Consider the following 19282-nt stretch of genomic DNA (forward strand, 5'->3'; position numbering starts at 1 on the left):
GTACCTAAAGTACATAAAAATATTAATCCACCATTCCGTCCAATAATTACAGGAAGCCTGCCCAAAACTTTCCCTTTGGGTTTAGCCATAGACAAATGGTTAAAGCATATTTGACAAGATACCCCATTTAGTTAAAGATTCTTGGATGTTCCTTAGGAGCCTAACCCCACAATGTTGGAAAAAGGGAGTTATATACATCACAGTGGATATAATTTATTTATTTTCCTGTATTCCTAAGCATGAGGGGTTAGAGAGTTTTTGTAACAGCATTAGACAACATTCCAACTTAAAATGGGATCTGATTAACCTAATTATGGAATTAATGCCTATAGTACTTGAGTATAATTATATTTACTTTGAAGGAGAATACAACAAACAAACCCAGGAAGTGGCAATGGGGGCCACATGTGCCCTCATATATGCAAATTTAGTAATGCTGGACTGGGAAACTGAAAAATTATTCAAGAGTGAATATTTCAGGTACATTAGACATTATTCGAGATTTTTGGATGATATATTTATACTATGGGATGGACCTGAAAATATTATTGGAATATTTATGGAATATTTGAACAGTACTAGTCAATTTTTAAAATTTACTCATAGTTCTGTTGGTATAGCATACCTTGATACATATATTTCTAGTATTAACAATGGATTCAAATCACGTGTTTATAGGAAGAATACTTTCTCCAATAATTATCTGGAGTATTCAAGTAACCACCCCTTAAGTATTTTCAAGGGTCAGTGGATTCGTGCAGCTAGGATGACATCTACATTTAATGACATGATAGAGGAAATAGAATTTTTGTGGTTTATTCAACACTAGGGGGTAACCCTTAAAATTAATGAATGAGACGAAAACTTGTATAATTGGTGAGTGGGGAAAAGAATTCACTCCTGTGTTGGGTAAACCACTATTAAATAAGACCACAGATAATGAATGTGAAGTTAAATATAATTGAGCATGTATCTTGGAATACACTCCTCAGGTTAAAAAAATAAAACAAATGTTAAACAAACATTGGAACATTCTTACTGTGGACAAAGAATTAAAAGATATTTTAGTGAGACTCCTTTATGTATATACAAAATGGGGATTAATATGAAATTAATATTTGAGAGGAGAACTGATGTAGGACAAATGCACTTGCAGCATAAGGGGACTAGGAAATGTGACAGTTGCGGTCAATGTCATGCCATATTAGAAAAAGAAGGTATTGCATTAGAGAACATTAATAGGACGAGAATAACTTTTAATAATAGTAATTGTAATACTAAAAATATTATATATATGGCAAAATGCGCAACTTGCCCAAGTTTCTACATAGGGAAAACTGAAAGAATGTTCAAAAAAAGAATTTATGACCATTTATTTGCAATTAGAAAAAATGACAGCACTAATGCACTTTACAGACACGTAGCTATATGTGGGAACAATCACAGATTTCGATTTACCATCTTGGAACAAGTGAAAATAACCAGCAGAGGAGGGAATAACAAAGCGCTCTTGTCAGAGAAAGAAGTGAGATGGCAAATCTTAACGGATGCATCAACTGCGCCGGGTTTAAATGATTACATCACAATTAAACCCATATTACAGAGACTAAAATAAATTAAAAGGTAAAAAAAATTTCCAAAACATAAAATGGACATACAGGTGTAATTGATTGATATTTATTATTATGATAGTTTATTATGTAAGGGGTTGGGAGCACATTTTAGATATTCAAATATTACCAACACCTTAAATATTATGATTTATGTATATGCATTTACCTTTAATGTATTAGTATTGAATTTATATATTGTATATGTAACTAGAGTTAATTTGAGGTATCTATTATGATGTGTTTAATCAATGATTTTTACACTAGTATATTTACATATATATATATATTCCATAGAATATTATTTGGGTACAGAGTAACTTCTATTATGATTTTAGACCAGTTAGATGGGTTAGATGTTAGATAGGAAGGAATTGATGCTATATGAATTTTTAACATTTATTAGTTTTACACGAGAATTTTAGTTATAGTAATTATATATTGAATTTTAGTATTCAATTGATTATTTAAGAACCAAGACATGTATTGTATGTGATTTACGAACTTCTATTTGTAAATTTAGTTGTCTTATAACAAAACCAGCAGTCATGGAATGTTCGTTGAATGGTTATCATAATGGCTTTTATAATATTATTTAATTTAAGGATGTTTTAAACTTTGGCTAGTGTTGTTACAACACATTCAGTTATATTTAGTATTTATGTTGTCAACTAAATGCAGTATGTTTCTTTAAATTAGACTCCAAGTTTGGCGCCAAAAAATATATAAATTGACTGTTAAATGATTGTTTAATTGACTCTGAAGTCTACTCTAGTGGATGAAAGCGCTAGATCCGTATTATTTTAACATTGTGTTATTTATTCGTACATTAAACAGGCTGTATTATAGCAGGTGCGAGAGAGCTTCTTCTTTAAAGCATCCTATTTATAGTGTTTTTACATTTTGATATATATATATATATATATATATATATATATATATATATATATATATATATATATATATATATATATATATATATATATATAATATATATATATATATATATATATAATATATATTATATATATATATAATATAATATATATATATTATATATATATATATATATAATAATATATATTATATATATATATTTTAGCAGGGTTTGGGGCATTGCTTCATGTTGGGGGGATACAGTGTCTGAGATGCCTCCCTGCAAAAGCACTTTAAAAATGCAACAGTTTCAGAATGCATTTTTTTTTAAAGTTGCAGATTATTCTTCCAGGATTTCAGGGCCTGCCGTTTCAAGTTTTGTAGTCATGATAAGGACTTGAAGACTCGTCCTGCTTTTATAACATGTTCTTCATTACTCAGTGGAATAAGCCATATGTTTATGCAGCAGAGAACACTGTATAAAATGGGCAGGTTGTAATAAGGAGCAATGCATTTTTAATCTGTAGCAGTAAAGGGTATTCACCTTAATGATCTTTACATGAGCTTCCAAAGACAGATTTTTAACTGTTTAGTTAAATGTCATATACCTGCACTTGAGATGAACGCAGTTCACCCACACAAACATGCACCTTCTTAAAGGTTGCAAAAACCTTAGGGTTGTAATGTCAGGAATCGGTTGTGTTAATACTCCCTACTCCCCAAACCAGAAGAGTCTTTGAAAGAGAAGTAGGGTGTTGGGCATGGGTTCCAAGAGAGACATTAACCAGAAAGATTTCTTATAGCATAGAGACGCATCAAACTGAATTAAAAAAATCTTACTCCACTTGATTAATTTCACTTCCTACTATGTGATTTTTTGTTCTGTTTTTCTGATGCAGTTCAGAACCACAGAAGCCTGCATCTGTTCCAGCAGTACATCAAGATTCTGAGGTTTTCAAAATGCTACAGGAGAATCAAGACTCGCATGAGCCACCCAAGCAGTCCACTTCTTTCCGAGTGCTCCAGGAAATCCTAGAAGGTGAAGGTAAACATGCAACCAGCTTGCACCCAGATATGGGTTCTGCCCTCTTACTGTAAGCTGTGTGGTACCATAGTTTTCTGTCAATTATTGGGTTAAACTACTTCTACTTTAACAACCTCTGCATTGAATTGTACATGCAATAAGGAATACTGAGGTGCATAATTAAGACCACTGAATGTGTTCAGGCATGCAGTCACTATTTTAAGCTCATTTACATTTAAAGAAGAAAGGGACACCTGACATATGCTCTTCCTTGAAGGATTTTTCTTTTACAACAAACCTATATTAAAAAAATGTGTATTTTAGGCTGTCCTAAAAATGTTTCCCATAATATAAGAATCCAAACATATATGTACATGAATTATAATAACAGAGTAAGTGAACTGTATGTATAGGTTATACTGTAAAATGTTAAGATTAGATTGTAGCTGCCTCATACAGTATCTCAGCCAGGAATGTAAGTAAAATTATAATCCAGAGGACTGCGCATTTAATAGAATAAATAAAAAAAAATAATGTAAAACCAACCTTTTGACAAAGGCGATGCATTAAGCAGCCATTTAAAGAAATGGAGTATGATCTTCTAAAAAGATGGGTCTGGATCCTCCAAAATGTGCATCTGTATGGTGCTTCTTTAACCAACGAGATAGGGAATGCTGCAGGATGGAGGCAAGGTAGATGAATGATTACCTTCCAGAGGTTTCCAAGAGCATTGTAATAGTCTGTAACAGTTCCTTATCACTTAAATGGAGTTGCAGGATTGCATTATAGGGCATCAAAAGCTCTTTGAGATAGTCAAAGATCAAGAACATGTAGAGTGTGATACATTCGTGTTTTTTTGTACAAGTGCGTTGAAGACATCCCTTGCCACTGCATAGTTACTTTAAACTCTGCAGCAAAGCAGTCTGACATGTGGGAATATCTTTAATAGGTCTCTGCAGTTGGGTTCATCTTCACCTGCATTTCAGCTCTGCATTTTTTCCTTTGACTTTTGCACACTTTGCAGCTCAAATGCCCTACAGTGAGACATGATACACCATGGCATCACATACTGCAACAGAGAAGCTCCCCTGTTTCCTGAGTGTACTATAGGTTCACAGCCAGTTAATAAACTTATGGCCGAAGAGATCATGAAGAGGATCAGCCATATCATGCAGTATTAGTGGGAGTTTAATAGTGTCCATTATTGCGTATCTTATCCTCACATAGCACAGGTGAAACATTTTGCAGTCTTATATTCAGTTATTCCGAGTGGGTTTGGAGGTTGCCAGGGAAGTACTTTGTTTGATTTCTAAGGGCATCCTTTTCCAGAAGTGGGGAATACATTTTGTCCTGTACTTGTCACACCAGCGGGGGTATTGTTAATGTGGCAGTATATGTAGGTGTCCAGTTAGGTGAAAGAGTTAAACTGGGATCACCTCTCAGGAGCCAGGGTAAGCTTAGGTATGGGGTTAGGGCTTTTAATATGCGAGAGCTGCTTAAGGTTGCTAAGAATTTATATCTATGTGGTGAGGAAACATTGAGGTCTGGTGCTTAGAGAGGTACATGCTAAAAGCAGTATTATATTCAATGGTGGGCTTAGTAAAGAAAGAATAAGCCTCTGGACCTTGAAGAGTATGATAATGGACAAGATGTGCAGGGTAGAAGGGGTTTCTAACCATGGCAGAGATGTTGACATTGAAAGAAGAATCTGTTAGTACAAGACTGAATCAAATCAAGTGTAATGTTATCTGTATGGTATGTGATGGTGGTGATAGTTACAAAGGAAATTGTACTGAGGAAAGACTGAGTAATACACCTGGTGTGTGTTTGGTCCAGCCCTTGCTTGAATAATTTGAGTATCAGAACGCGATGTCAGGACCACCTTAGTTTGCAGCAACAAACCTGGTTAACCATAGCCCCTTTAATATCAATGTTCACATCAGAGAAGTAAATGCCAAAAAGGGGGATAAAGCAGTGCTGAACATTTCTGGTGGGGTTTTTTTTCTGACCACAGCAAAACACCCTCAACCTTAACAGTGTGAGTTCTGTCAGCTAGTTACTCAGATAACTAGGTATGGCTTAATGTTGAATTGAGAGTTTCTTTTTGCAATCCCAGCAAGGGGGATAGTGTCAAAGGCCTTTGCAAAGTCCAGATGGACAGTTTTCTTTGTATGCCCTTTATCCTTGGCCATGATAACAATTTAAAATAACTCAAACCAGGCTGAGCAGGTATGATTTGCCTTTTACAAAGCAAAACTGTTTATCAGGGATATAATATTACCTGTATTATCATTTATTAGCTCAGCTATGATACGTTCCATAATCTTGCAAGTAACGCTATTGAGACTAGTAGGCATGCAATTTCCAGGGTCAGTAGAGGAATCATTTTTACACAAGGCCACCACAACAGCTGGTTTCCACACCACAAGAATGCAACTGTGGAGAGACTGAATGAAGTGTTGATGGGGAAGGGTTTGCTAGCTTAGACTTCACACTTCTCAGCAGGCAGTGAGGGATATTGTCAGATCCCATGGAACTAGTGTTTTCAATTCTGAAATATGTCTTCAGGATTGGAGTTGTGTGGCAGGATTGGGGGAAGAGGGGAGGGTGTAGGTGTGAAACTGGATTATCAACAAGTAATATTAGCAATATCCTTTGGGTCAGAGAAGGAAATACCTTTTCAGATAAATTTAGTTGCAGGATTTTTAGTTCTAAGCTTCCTAATATAGCCAAAGAAGGCCTTGTGGTTATCTTTTTTGTTTGGCTGTATCCCTAAAGTCCATAGCCTTGCAATTCCTATTTGTAAGCTTGAGGGTCTTACTACTTTTAAATCACTTTTATAACAAAATGGAACTATTTCTATGGGTGGTCAGGATCTTTTTCTTTTTGTTATCCTCCATATTGGTTTAGTTTTAAAGCTGTCATTGTGTGTTGTATGGGTGCTGATACCTCAGTGCATCTGTCTAAGAAGGTGTAAACTTCATTACGGTAGGCTGCAGTCTCAGGTACAAAGTTGGCTGGTAAGCTATACCATTTGTTGTTATCTGTAAGAATGATAAATAGTAATTAACTTTTTGGAGTAATGTCTGACATTAAAGCTGTTATTAGTGGCTGTGAAGTTGGTTTTAAAGGAGAAGGTCATAGTGAGATAGCCAGATTTGATAAAGGAGCGGATAACAGGCAGGATGGTGCAGTTGAAAGATACAGTATTGAGGGCAAGCTGTAGAAGACTGACAGCTCTATTGAGCAGGGCGACAGTTTGGGAAAGTGTATTGATATTTGGAAAGTCTAGAAATATCTGGGTATATCTGTAGTTGGTAGTGTATGTTTGCCAGTTTGTGTGAATAGGTGTGGTCATCTGTAAGAAAGGTATTTTGTCAATAGTAAAATTTTCTAACTGATCAAGATATTCAGCATGATCTAAAGGGACCTTAGATGGGGTTCTATATTTGGCTATCATATGATGATTTTACTGAGTGTTACTCGCACTTCAGCCAGTTTGATTTATAACATATGGACTCTGATAAGAAGCAGTGGAGTTGCAGATGTATGTGGGTATTCCTTTGCAGTTGCCATGGGGTCTGGATGTATGCTAGCACTCCTCTCTCCTATAGTACAACACCTAACACTACACTGAAATCAGGCTTCTGTAATTGCACACATGCTGATGGTTTCAAGGGTAAGGAAGGCCACAGGTCGAGACGCATGTTTATGTTAATAGTATTTAAAAGTGCTACCCTGATGTTATCCAGAGTGGAATTTGTTATGGTGGGATGTGATAAACTCTGCCTAAAAAAAGCACTATGTGCAGTTACCGAGAGCAGAAACTAAGGGAGAGCAATGCTGGCAATCACTGACAAAGATGTGAATCTGTTGACCGTTTTGTCCTAAGCAGAGACGCACTGAACCCCCCCTAACAAATGGAACCAGTTTGCTAATTATTGAAGCCAATTATTTTAGCCTTGCCTTTAGGTGAAGGTAGAATGCTGCTCAGTACAAAGACTTTGCCTTTTCTGAAGACATGAATGGAGATCTCGACTGTGTCTCTGCATTGCTTCCTGGGTGGAAAGCCTAAGATTGTTCACCCCAAATGACCATCTGTAAGGAGGTATACTTATCTGGGTAGTATAGTGATCTAAGGCCCCCTGCTGATATCCCTTATCCTAGCAAAATAGATGCAGGTAGCTGTCACCCTGTCCTTTGCCATCCTTGGTGAGTACTACATCTGTCTCTTTCAGTATAGTGAGCAATGTCTAAGGCATTTGTAAGATGTGATGCAGCCTTATGGGTGTGGCTTCCTAGTACGTGTAACTCCCAGTTGCTGTAGGCTTGAGAGGGCATGTGGGTGTGGTGTTAGTATTTTTGCTAGATGGCTGAAACAGGTTAGTAAGTATTCCTTAGGAAGCCTAGGAAGGTGTTTCTTTACTACATCAGCATGTGTGAGAATGAGGTGCTGGGCTAATCTGCTATTGTGATGCTATTTATTGACCATGTGTGGGACAGAGGGACTAGCCTGCTATTTAGACAAATAACATCTCTCAAAGACAGAAATAAGTATTTGTTAGAAGTGGGTCATCACTAAAAATTAGTCAGATTATGAACAGTCTCAGAAAACCAAGTGCTGGTAGGTGGGCTAAGGGTGAGTCTAGAGCAGGCTGAAACTCCATCATGTGAAGTTTTTTTTTTTTTTTTTTTGTAAATTAACACAGATAAAATCTAGTAGAATTTAAACATCGTATTAATCCAGAATCAGTTGCAATACAGTGGTGGTTGATGGCATGCAAAGTAAACTTAGTTACAAAAATAAGTGGATTCCAGTTCTGAGTTAGATTTTGTATTAGAATGACAAGTTAAATGTGATGTAGTGATCAGTGAGTGCCCCTAGTTGTTATTCAAACTCCGCTTCCCTGGGTCATAGTCAGGGCTTTATATGTCTGTCATCAGAGCTGGCTCATATTCAGTAAATTTACTCAGAACTTCTTTCAGAGTGTGTCGAGGCCCAGCAGGGTTCTGTATTCCAGATTGTGGAGCTCCCTCCTTGTTTCTCTCTGCCTTCATCTAGATATTTGAAGTCTAGCAGACTCTGCCTAAACCCTTTTGGAGCATGGCCTAATATATGAACTTGGCCAGTTTAGGACTCTCATGATGGAAATTGACAGTGCATCCCTCCCACCCTACAGCTCCCTGTGGATTTGACCTCTTCAGAGAAACTATGAAGCTAAAAAAGGCTTCCATGGACTAATGTGTAGTCTCCATTCCTCCACCAAAGTATCATAGTGAGTATCTGAGGAAGATGAAAAATGAGCCTCAGATCACACCTTTTATCCAACATTGTCTGCACCATGATTCCAGGAGTCAGGCCTCATGTGGTAGTCAGTATTGTGACGTCCCTCCCCTGGGCCAGTAATCAAGTAGCCTCAATCTGCACTGACACTGGCAAGGGATGTTCACCTGGGACAAAAATAGATACACACAGTATTTTCAGATGTAGCTCTGCACCAAGCACAATTTCCCTTAAGAGCACACAGGCAGCACACAGCCCCATCCTGGGGCTGGGTTTCCTTCACTCCCACCAGGCCCCAAATAAGGACCCATACTGACCATAACTGCAGAGTTGAGTCTTCAGTTTTGAGTTTTCCAAGCAAAGTCCTCCACCACCCCCTCTGTGAAACCAATACTCTGTGTCCCTGCTCCAAGTAGCTGACTCACATTCTTTGAGATTTGATTTTCTCACACACACACACACACACACACACACACACACACACACACACACACACACACACCTGGGAAAGGCTTGCACAAATTTATCAGCTATGCCCCCTCTGCCCAGACTATAAGGTAGATACTGCCACCAGAATACACCAAAGCCTGCTATTTTAAGACCTTTAAAAGAGTACCCAGTTATACTGAATAAAATTAATACTAATACAAATGGTAGTGTTTTGACCAATGCAGCAAGGTTTTCATCAGCAGCCACAGTGTCACCAAATAAATATAAGTACTCCCAAAGGTTAAAATACTCTCTCTTAAAGACCAGCCACAATGAACAATTTAAATGCATTTAATAATAAAAAACAAAAGAACATGAAAATACTAAATATCTATTTACAGTAAACACCAGAGTTTCAGTCACAGGAAATATTAAAAATAGCACAGATGAAAAGTTTCACACGGATACAGAAAAACATACTTAACTAATCACTCTAATTTTACTGTCCCCTAGTTCACTTACTACAGCAAGACAAGATGACATGGGTGAATGGTCCTCATTTTTTATCAGGTTTCACAGACTGCCCTGAGACTTCTGTCTCAGCTAGTATTAAAACATAATTTCAGTGCTGGATTACAGAATGACATCACATACATCTGCTCATGTAACTTCTAGTTCCCACACTACCCCCTTTAGTAGAAACTGAACCAGAATCTAGCACGTGTGTCATAATGCACATGCATAGAGCTTTGCTAAGATGTGTTAAAGCATCTGGAAACTGTAAAACCATTTCAAAAATGTCCACCCTTCCAAGGTAGCAATTAGTTCACCCCTAAGGACAATACAGTAAGATTCCTAGTCCTGGTTTTCACAGACATTTTGTCTCTGGCTGCAATCTGAATTGTGAGATACAATATTTATGGCCTGAACCAGGTAATTTAATTTCAGACTATTTTTCAAAGTTATATGGACTGAGATTAATCTCTTCTCTTCCAATATTTTCAGTTACAATATATTAATTTCAACAGTTACAATACAGTCTGACCTTCAGGTGCATTTCTTTTCTGTCCATTAGGACCCACTGTCGGTACATTTTTAACACAAGCAGCTTTACAGATACATTTTCACCACAAGCAGCTGTACAAATCAGTTTGATATACAAATGACATACAATTCTTTACAAAACTCCAGCTAGCTATGCTGGCATATGTTACACATCCACTGCCATAACCGGCAAGACCTCATATAATCACAAGTATATTAGTACTCCACCTTTTAGCTGTTTTTCATCTTCTTCCACATTGGTGGATTTAGCACAGTTGTGGACCCAATAAAGATGGTAACTTGTGTTTAATATGATGCATTCCTACTGTACCTGTTGACATACAAAGGGGGAGGCACATTGGTGGATCCCAGTACCCTCATTCCATCACACCCTGCTTTGATGGACCCTCCGTCTAACCATAACTGTTTGAAATCCATGCAGAATGGACAAGCATATAGTTGCATATTATTGGTTAACAAGTGTATGTGTGTGATCTTTGTTTTTCTATGATTTGCAGGAAGAATGAGGAGCACTTGATCTTTGGGACTGAATACATTTGAGAGCTTTAGCTAAGGAGCTGTCAATACTGTGCTTAAAAATCAATAGAAATAAACTTGGGTATTGCTTCCCTGTAGAAATCCAAGTATTTATATTTGCAAGTCAATGAGCAGTTTTACTCATTTGCCTTTTATACACATTGCTATGATTTCTAATAATATATAACACCAGTTGGAGCCTGACTGACAGCACAGAAGATATGGATGCCGCTAGGATAGTGCTTTGTAAGTAGTGACAAGCTTAAGGTGAAATTCAAGAGAGTGCCACTGGAGCTCAATGAAAGGTGCTATCAAGGCCAAACACTTGAATGTGAAGAACAATTCAGACAGGGGGTTCTAAATGGAGCCCTTGTGAGTGATTAGAGAATCCAGTGTGAAGCTAAGCATAACCAGCACTCATGCTGCAAGCTATTGCCCTAGAACTCTAACCCTTCAATGACGTCGGGTGAGGGTATGACTATCCAACAATATCAGAATATGGCTCGGTAAGGATATCTGTATATTAAAATGCCAGTAGTGGAGTCCTGGAAGTAGGTGAAGCTGTACATGAGAGCTACAGTAAGCACCTCAGTTTCTTTCCCTTGTAATGTTTGCCCAAAACTTCTGCCATCCTTCAGAAATGTTAGCATGCACAAATAATCTGCAAGGAAGCAGATTGTAGCTCATGGTTTTGCTTTGGATTTCTGAACTGTTTGGTTTGGCTAGCTAGGACATTAATCACCAAAAACTTTGTCGTGAGTCACAAGCTTACTTGTTCTCCGCTCCTGTAGTATTTTAACTTTTACTAGTGATTTTGCCTTACACCTCACTGAAACTACCTTTGTTGCTGACTGCAGAGTTTTTTGAATCCCACCCTTAATCTTATACTGCAGTAGACCAGAGTTTAGTTTTAGAGAAAATTACTTCTTATATCAAAGATTTTCAAGTGGTTTTATGGTCACAGAAGGAAAATAGTAAACTGTTGAACCACATAACACAGATTGCTTCAGTTAGTACTGACGTTCCTAGCAAACTTTATAGCAGTAGCTAACCAGAAAATCGGTGGGCCAATGATAATATATGTTGATATTAAGATTTGTTTATACTGCCAGGAGAGAAGATTATGCATTTGGTACAAATAATCAGCACATTATGTATAATGTCAGTGCTATACCTATTTACAGACCCCAGAAAAAAAATGGTTTAGGCCCATGTGCTGACACATTTCAAAAGAATATAACAATTAATATGGCTGTAACCTGGATCGGGTGCTATCAAAAACTATTGTAGGAAAGGGAAGGTGATAACCCCATTGTAAATATTATTTGCGTGTTCTGTACATGTCTCTGTGATTTGTTGTTAGTAGTAGTAATAAGCAAAATTACCTAATTATTGATGGCCATTGGACGCCTTAAGAATATGAAATGTCAAGAGAGGTTTTTGGGATGTGTAATATTCTTTAGAATATGAATGTTATAAAGGAGGACTATCTGAACAATAGTGCATGAAAATCTATAATCTTAACCTTTAACTGTGCATAATATTTATCAGTTTAACTCTATATCTATTGATATTGTGTGTGTGTAAAATGCACAATATTTGTGCATGTCCTAAATGAAATTCACAAGAAGTGAGAAATGGGTTGATAGACTATCACTGCAAACCTGGAATGTGATGAAACCAGTCATAAAGTGGCAGAGTATATAAAACATTTAAAGATTAAATTAGAAGACTCTATTGTCATCTGCATTGTATAGGCATAATACCCTGACCAAACCCCAGCAGACTCGAGATTTGTTAACAGCACAGGCACCTGTTGAAGTTGGCAGTGGGGGAGAAGAATGCAAGTTTAAGCCTGATTACCTTTTGGAAGGCGGTAATGAATGTGCCTTTGTGCCCACTCTCATGGTTGAAGCCCAAGTATACACCAGGGCTCACAAGGAGGTGCAGCCCACTGGGAGTGGGTAGGGCCTCTGATTATGTTGCATGCAGAGGTATGAATGCCACTATCTGGATCCATTGTACAAAGATCACTTGAACATGACTGGGCATGCGCACATATGTATGACACAGCCTGAGCTAGCCCTGGAATGTTCAGGAACTACTCTAAGATTAACTTCCTACTGTTAACTGATAACCAAAAAAAATTTCAAGCCCCTCTAAACCCTGAGAACACTGCTGTCTGCATGGAACTGCTCACAAAAACCCTATACAAGCATTTTAATAGCTGCATATAGAGACAGCTGTCCCCACCAGAAATAAATACAGAACTGGCTCAAAAACAAGCCACTCTGGTGGAATCACAACATCAGTAGGCTCTATAATAGAAGGAAGAAAATCATGGGAAAAATTACGAAGCGTAGCACCCAGCAGGATAAAAGCACTCTCATCAAACTAAACAACTCCGAGGACAAAGTCTACCATAGCAAAATTTGAGGTAAATTTGGCCACATAGGTTCATAGGTGTGTACTAGGCTAATGGCCCTGGAGCCTTTACAAGCCTAGCCCATAGATGTGCCCTGACATTGTGCTGCCTGATGATGGTTCCTAGTGCCTCTGTCAAGTAGAGCCACTGGAGTAATCCCTGAGTTGAACTTTCTATTACCCATCCACTCATCGAGATTTCTCTTGAAGAGGAACAGCAAGATGCTCTGCTTGACATGTATGGGAAGTCTATTCCAGAGCATGGGTAGTCTCTGGGTGAGGAACCTGTCCCTCCAGCATGTTGTGTTGATTGTGGTAATGAGGTTGAGGTCTCTGGAGTGTGTGGTGCAGAGGGATTGGTATTTCTTCAGATGTAGCATTTCTAACAGAGCTGGGTCAGACATGGCTTTGTAAGTCGAGCAGAGATCACGTCTAAGTAGCCAATATGAGACTGAGAATAGCTGGAGTCTTTTCAGTCTGTCTGTGTAGGACATGTTTAATGCCTAGGATCCTCTTCATGAGGTACTTCTGTTGCCTCTCCAGCTGTTGCAGGTGTCTAGTGAGGTACATGCCAAATGGGCATTATAATCTATGATTGGTCTAATGAGGGATGAGTAGAGAGAGACTACCTCTTTCTTCCTACATACAAAACCACTGGTAATGAGATGTGTCACATAAGACTTTCTGACTACAGTGGCAATGTGGTGGTCGAACGAGAGGCTGCTGTCAACCTACATCCCCAGATCTGTTATAATGCCTTCAGTGTTCATTGGGCTCCCATCGATGTGGTAATTAGTGGGAACTCAGTTTTTACCAAAGGGGATGGCGACGCATTTTTTGGCATTAAGCTAAAGGCCATGGTTTTGAAACCAGTCATTGGTCTCAGTGAGGCCTTTCTGTAGGATGTCAGCATCACTTTGGGAGTTAATAATGGCTTCCAGTTTGCAGTCGTCTGCGATCTTGGTCAGCCAGAGTCCCTTTGTGTTAGTCTGGACTTCTGAGAAGTAGATGCTGAACATGAGGACCCAGGACCATCCCTGTGGGATTCCACTTGTGACTGGTCGGCAGTCTGAAAGTCTGCTACTTTCACACTGTGGGTTCTATCTGTAATCTAATTTTAAACCCACCTAGTGATGTAGGGGTTGATGCCTAGTTTGGTGAATCTATCAATTAATTCCTGAGTGTGGAATGGTATCAAAGGCCTTGGCCAGATCTAGGTAGGCTGTATGTACTGCCTTACCTTCATCCACAGCCCTGATGACTGATTCAAAGAAGTCAACCAGGTTGAGCAAGCATGATCTCCCTTTCACAAAGCCAAACTGCTTGAGGTCCAGAGTTTGGAGATTTCCTATATCATTGTTGATCAGGCCCATGATGATACTCTCCATAGCTTTGCATATCAGACTCATCAGGTTAATGGGGTGATAATTCCCAGGGTCTGTAGTCACTCCCCTTTTGCGGAGAGGGATGACTGTAGCAGTGCGCCATTTAGTAGGGACAAACCCTGAGGTGAGGCTGTGACTGAACAGGGCACAGAGATGTGGTGCCAGTTCACTTTGTAGTTCATGTAGAACACAGCCAGGGATATTATCGGGTCCCATGGAAGCTGTATTCTTGGCCTTGGACAATGCAGCTTTAACATGTGCTGCAGTAATGCTGGGTCCTAGCATTCTTCCAGTATTGTGATTGGTCCTTTGGGGGGGGGGGGGAGCAGGGTAAATTTGGCACTGAATCTGTTGGCCAGTATGTTGGCAATATTTGTTGGCTCAGTATAGGAGCTACCATTGTGCAGTAACTCAGAGCAAATCTGGGTATTGCCGTGGAGGTTCTTGATATAACTATAGAAGGCTTTGTGATTGTTTTTAGTGTCTGCTGCAATTCTGCCTTCATAGCTGGCTTTAGAGGATTTGATGAGGGATCTCAACCTTTTGTTGAGGCTAATAAGGGAGTTTTTCCAGTCTTGGGAATTCACCTTTTTCTGCAGCAGTTTCTTCCTTCTGTTGTAGAGTTTATTAATGGCAGGGGACCACCAGATTGGCTTCCATTTTTTGAGGAAAGTATCTTGGTTCTGTTTGGTATGGCTAGTTCCATGCATTTATGTATATAGTCGTACAGTGCATTGGTGTATGATTTGGCAGTCATGCAGCTATTTTCCATTGGCATGAGTGTCATGAAGTTAGCCACCTCTGTTTTTTAGGAGTCCAAAGTCCGCTTTAGAGAAGTTTTTCAAGGTGTTTACCTTGGTGGGGGAGGTGAGATGTGGATTTCCATTGTGATTAGTTTATGGTCGGATCTGACAAGGGCGAGATTGACTATTGGTGTAGGACAACAGTCGCCCATGTTAGTAATAACCAGGTCAAGGATTTTGCTTTCTCTAGTGGGGATCAGAATGAGCTGATCAAAGGCTTTAGAATTGATGAATTCCAGAAGCATTGGGCCAGTGTATTGGTGCTTCAGTAGTTTTCAAAGGGAATACACAGTTGTATACAGAGCTAATTGTTAATGGAGTCACATATACTGAGCCAGAAGATTGAGCAAACCTACTGGGAGATTAATTTATCAGTAACTTTATCCTCTCAACCTTCCCTCAGGAAATACTATTAAATATAACTTCCCTACAACCATAAAGGAACAGGTCCTTAATGAGCTCTCTAATGCCAAGTACACTGCATCAATGTGCCCAAACAGTATCCCAGGATGCCTTCTAAATAGCATGAAAAATTACCTATCAGGCCTTCTGAAGTCACTATTTAACTGCAGCCTCTAAACAGGCTTCATGACTCACGAATAGAGAACAGCAACAAACATCCCTCTGCAGAAAGGTACCCTGAAAACTACAGAACAATAGGTCTCACTAGTTTCATATGCAAAGTTATGGAAAGAATTAAGAAAATTATCAGTAATGGCATAAATAACCTCCAGACACTAGACCCAACCCGGTTTATCTTTGGTAAAGGTAGGTTATGCCTACTGAACCTGGTGGACTTTTTTTTTGAGAAGGTCACCAAAGCAATGGATGAGGACCAAAGGGTTCACACTGCCTGCCTTGACCTGGCCAAGGCATTTGACACAATACCCCACTCAGATATTATTGATAAAGTCAAGAGGTTAGGTATAAACCCTTGTGTCACCCAATGGATAGTCAGCTGGCTCTCAGGACCCAGGAAGTTAGAATTGGGGTGTCCACCTGTACATAGAGGCCAGTCACAGATGAAGCCCCTTGGGTATTTTCCCAGGACCACTCCTTTTTGACATTTACTTCTCTGGAGTCAAGGCCAGTATCACGGGTCTCCGGATGACCAAATTTGCAGATGATAGCAAATTAGGAGCAGTCATAGAATCCCTCACTGCCATTAATGTTTTCCAGGAAGGGCTGAAACAGACAAATGGTGTCAGAATCATGGAATAAAATTAAATGCCAAGAGATGCATAATAGTAACCTTGAGGAAGTCATCCACCCCCGGTAACTCTCATATTGACAAAACACCCCTAGCAGTTGATTCAGTAGTCAGGGGCTTTAGGACACGCATAGACAATCTAGCCTTTGACCATCACACATCTACAGTGATGAGGAAATCATTCTAAAGCATCAATAAGCCAGAAAACCACAAACTGAAGAAAATCAGACCAGAAGGCAAGAAATTTGACCTGTCTGAAGAAGTTTCTTATGCTAGAAATGAAAGCATTATTTTTATTTGTGTTTTGATTACATAAGGTGTGGTCTTCACGGATAAACGGGCTTAGAACATTGGATTTTACATTTTTGTATTTTACTGGAGTATTCACATTTCCTGCCATCTGGTCTGGTTTTCTTCAGGAAATCATTCTAAGTTGTGCAACTTTATAAACAAAGGTATGGCATCTAGGTCCAAGGAAGTCATTGTTCCACTGTATTCAACATTCATCAAACCTGTCATGGAGTACAATGCTCCCTTTGGTATGTGCCTAATTTGGCACATCCAACAACTGGAACATCCACAGAAGTTCCTCACTAAGAGAATACAGGGTGTAAGTAACATGTCCTATGCAGACTTCCTCAAAGTTCTCTTTGTATTCCCTCTCCTACAGGCTGTTGAGGAGAGAACTATGCCTGGCATACAAGGCATTGTTAGACCCCACCCTGCAAAACAAACAGCACCAGAATTACACATTCTTAAAGACTTAAACCTTGACTGTAATGTAAATAGGATCTGCTGGAGAGACAGGTGTATATCATAGAGACTACCCATTCTCTGGAACAGGCTCCCCATCTATATGAAGCAGAGTTCCTCCCTAACCCAATTCTAGTGCAATTTGGACATTTGGATGGGGAATAGAAAATGTATCCCTGGTTTGGCACCTATATCTTTAATGGACACATCCTGTAAATGGTTTGTCTGTCAAGCCCCTGCTTACACTTATCAAGGGTGCCAGAACTTGTCAGAGATATGGGAAGCATGGCTAGACTTAAAAAGGCTCTAGTGGTTGTTAGCCCAGTACATGCCTGCTTCAACTCCCAGCCAGCTCTACTCTCACCCCCAAGAAACAAATGATGCATAGGGGTGTCACCCCGGGGAAATGAATAAGTCATAGAGCACCTATGGAGCAGAACTCAATGCATGACATAAGAGAAGTAGAGTGGGAAAAACAAGAATACTTGGAGTGTAGATGCTTTGACTTTGTAAGGTCTTTCTGGGTCAGTAGAAACTCGTCTTCTAAAACCTAAATTTTTACTTTTGTGAATTGAAGTACTCTGCGTCCTGAATTCTTTCAAAAACAAATTACAGCTTATAATGTAGCAAAACTATTAAATATGACTGCAGTTTATCATAAAAGGCTGCAGTTATAATGATTTGGAGCCTACAAGTAAAGTTAAGTGAATTTGTTGCTACACTTTGTACCAAGAATATTTAGTATGTTGGTCAGAGAAAACGAGATTAGTTGCATGTCCAGATTCCAAGTTTTCAGACTGACAGGATCAGCAAAGTATAAAAGGAAGATGGTGTCTTCATTTCATGTCCATTGTTATGTTCAGTTATAACTGGCTGTGTCTGAAGTTTTAGGACTAAGCTGTTCAGTGCAATGCTAGCTCTGCTAAGGTTTCATACAGTGATTCTTCTAGATTTCCTTATCTTTCAGGTATTAGACTTTCATACTTTATAAAATATATGCTGCTGTTCTGCATTGTGCTCCTGTTATCTTGAAAAGTAATTTAATTAAGTAGAGATTGATTAGGTTATCAGTCAGTGTGCATCACTATATAAAACCATACTGAAATTCAGACAGACAGAAACAGGTTCCAGCAGTTATGTGATCTAACTTGCAAGTCAACTTGCTGGGCCTTGTGCCATCTTACAGACAAGGCCTGGTGTCCAATCTTTGTACTAAACAACCACTGAGTAACTCTCACATTAACATTACTGTTATTGTTGTACCTTGGAAGAAAATGTGAGCCTTCTGTTATTGTTTAGAGGCATATTCTGCCCAAATTAGTGATCACTGTTATGGTACTGATGAGATTTAAATGCTCATTAATAAACAAGAAGTAGAAGCCTTCATGATGTACATTATACCATGACAATAAACGTATTTCAAGTGAAATGTGTATATGTATTCACCTGTCAGTGATGATTTAAAATCTATTACCTATGGATTTAAAAAAGACTAGCAAAAGGAAAGCAGTCTGAGTCATATTTTACATACAAAGGGGAATGTTGTATTTAACGTAAGTTTTTTAAACCGTGAACAGTGATGATAAATGTGCTAAATTCTTAGAGGACATAAACTATTGTGGTAAGGACACTAGATATTGTTTTGATAGGAGTATTAGATCTTTGATTTCTCATTCGAATCATCTCCTGCTAAAGGTCTGCATAGATTTTGAGGATCACTACCCCCATTGTAACTGGAAATAATGTGTCTTGGTCAGATAACCAGGTAAAATAACTGCCAATAAGATGATGGACATCACCTCCTGAAAGAACTACAGGCAGGGTTCTGTATTGATATTGAGCAGTGTTAAGGACGAGTTTGATTTTAGCTTCTATATCCTCTGGAATGTCCCACTTTGTTAAA

General features: G+C 38.7%; 1 protein-coding gene across 3 annotated transcripts in view; it reads left to right on the top strand.

The window, feature by feature from the left end:
* Nucleotides 1-19282, top strand: part of PDLIM1 (PDZ and LIM domain 1) — an 872789-nt gene that overhangs the window by 836457 nt on the left and 17050 nt on the right. For 2 of the 3 annotated variants that reach the window (XM_044056147.1, XM_044056149.1), the window contains one exon: nt 3386-3531. In XM_044056147.1, coding sequence (XP_043912082.1) covers nt 3386-3531 — 146 coding nt within the window. The remainder of the gene's footprint in view (nt 1-3385; nt 3532-19282) is intronic. The other variant, XM_044056148.1, reaches the window with a different exon arrangement.

This window comes from Protopterus annectens, chromosome 14.part0, assembly GCF_019279795.1.
Source record: "Protopterus annectens isolate FY-2018-M chromosome 14.part0, PAN1.0, whole genome shotgun sequence".
Lineage (NCBI taxonomy): Eukaryota > Metazoa > Chordata > Ceratodontiformes > Protopteridae > Protopterus > Protopterus annectens.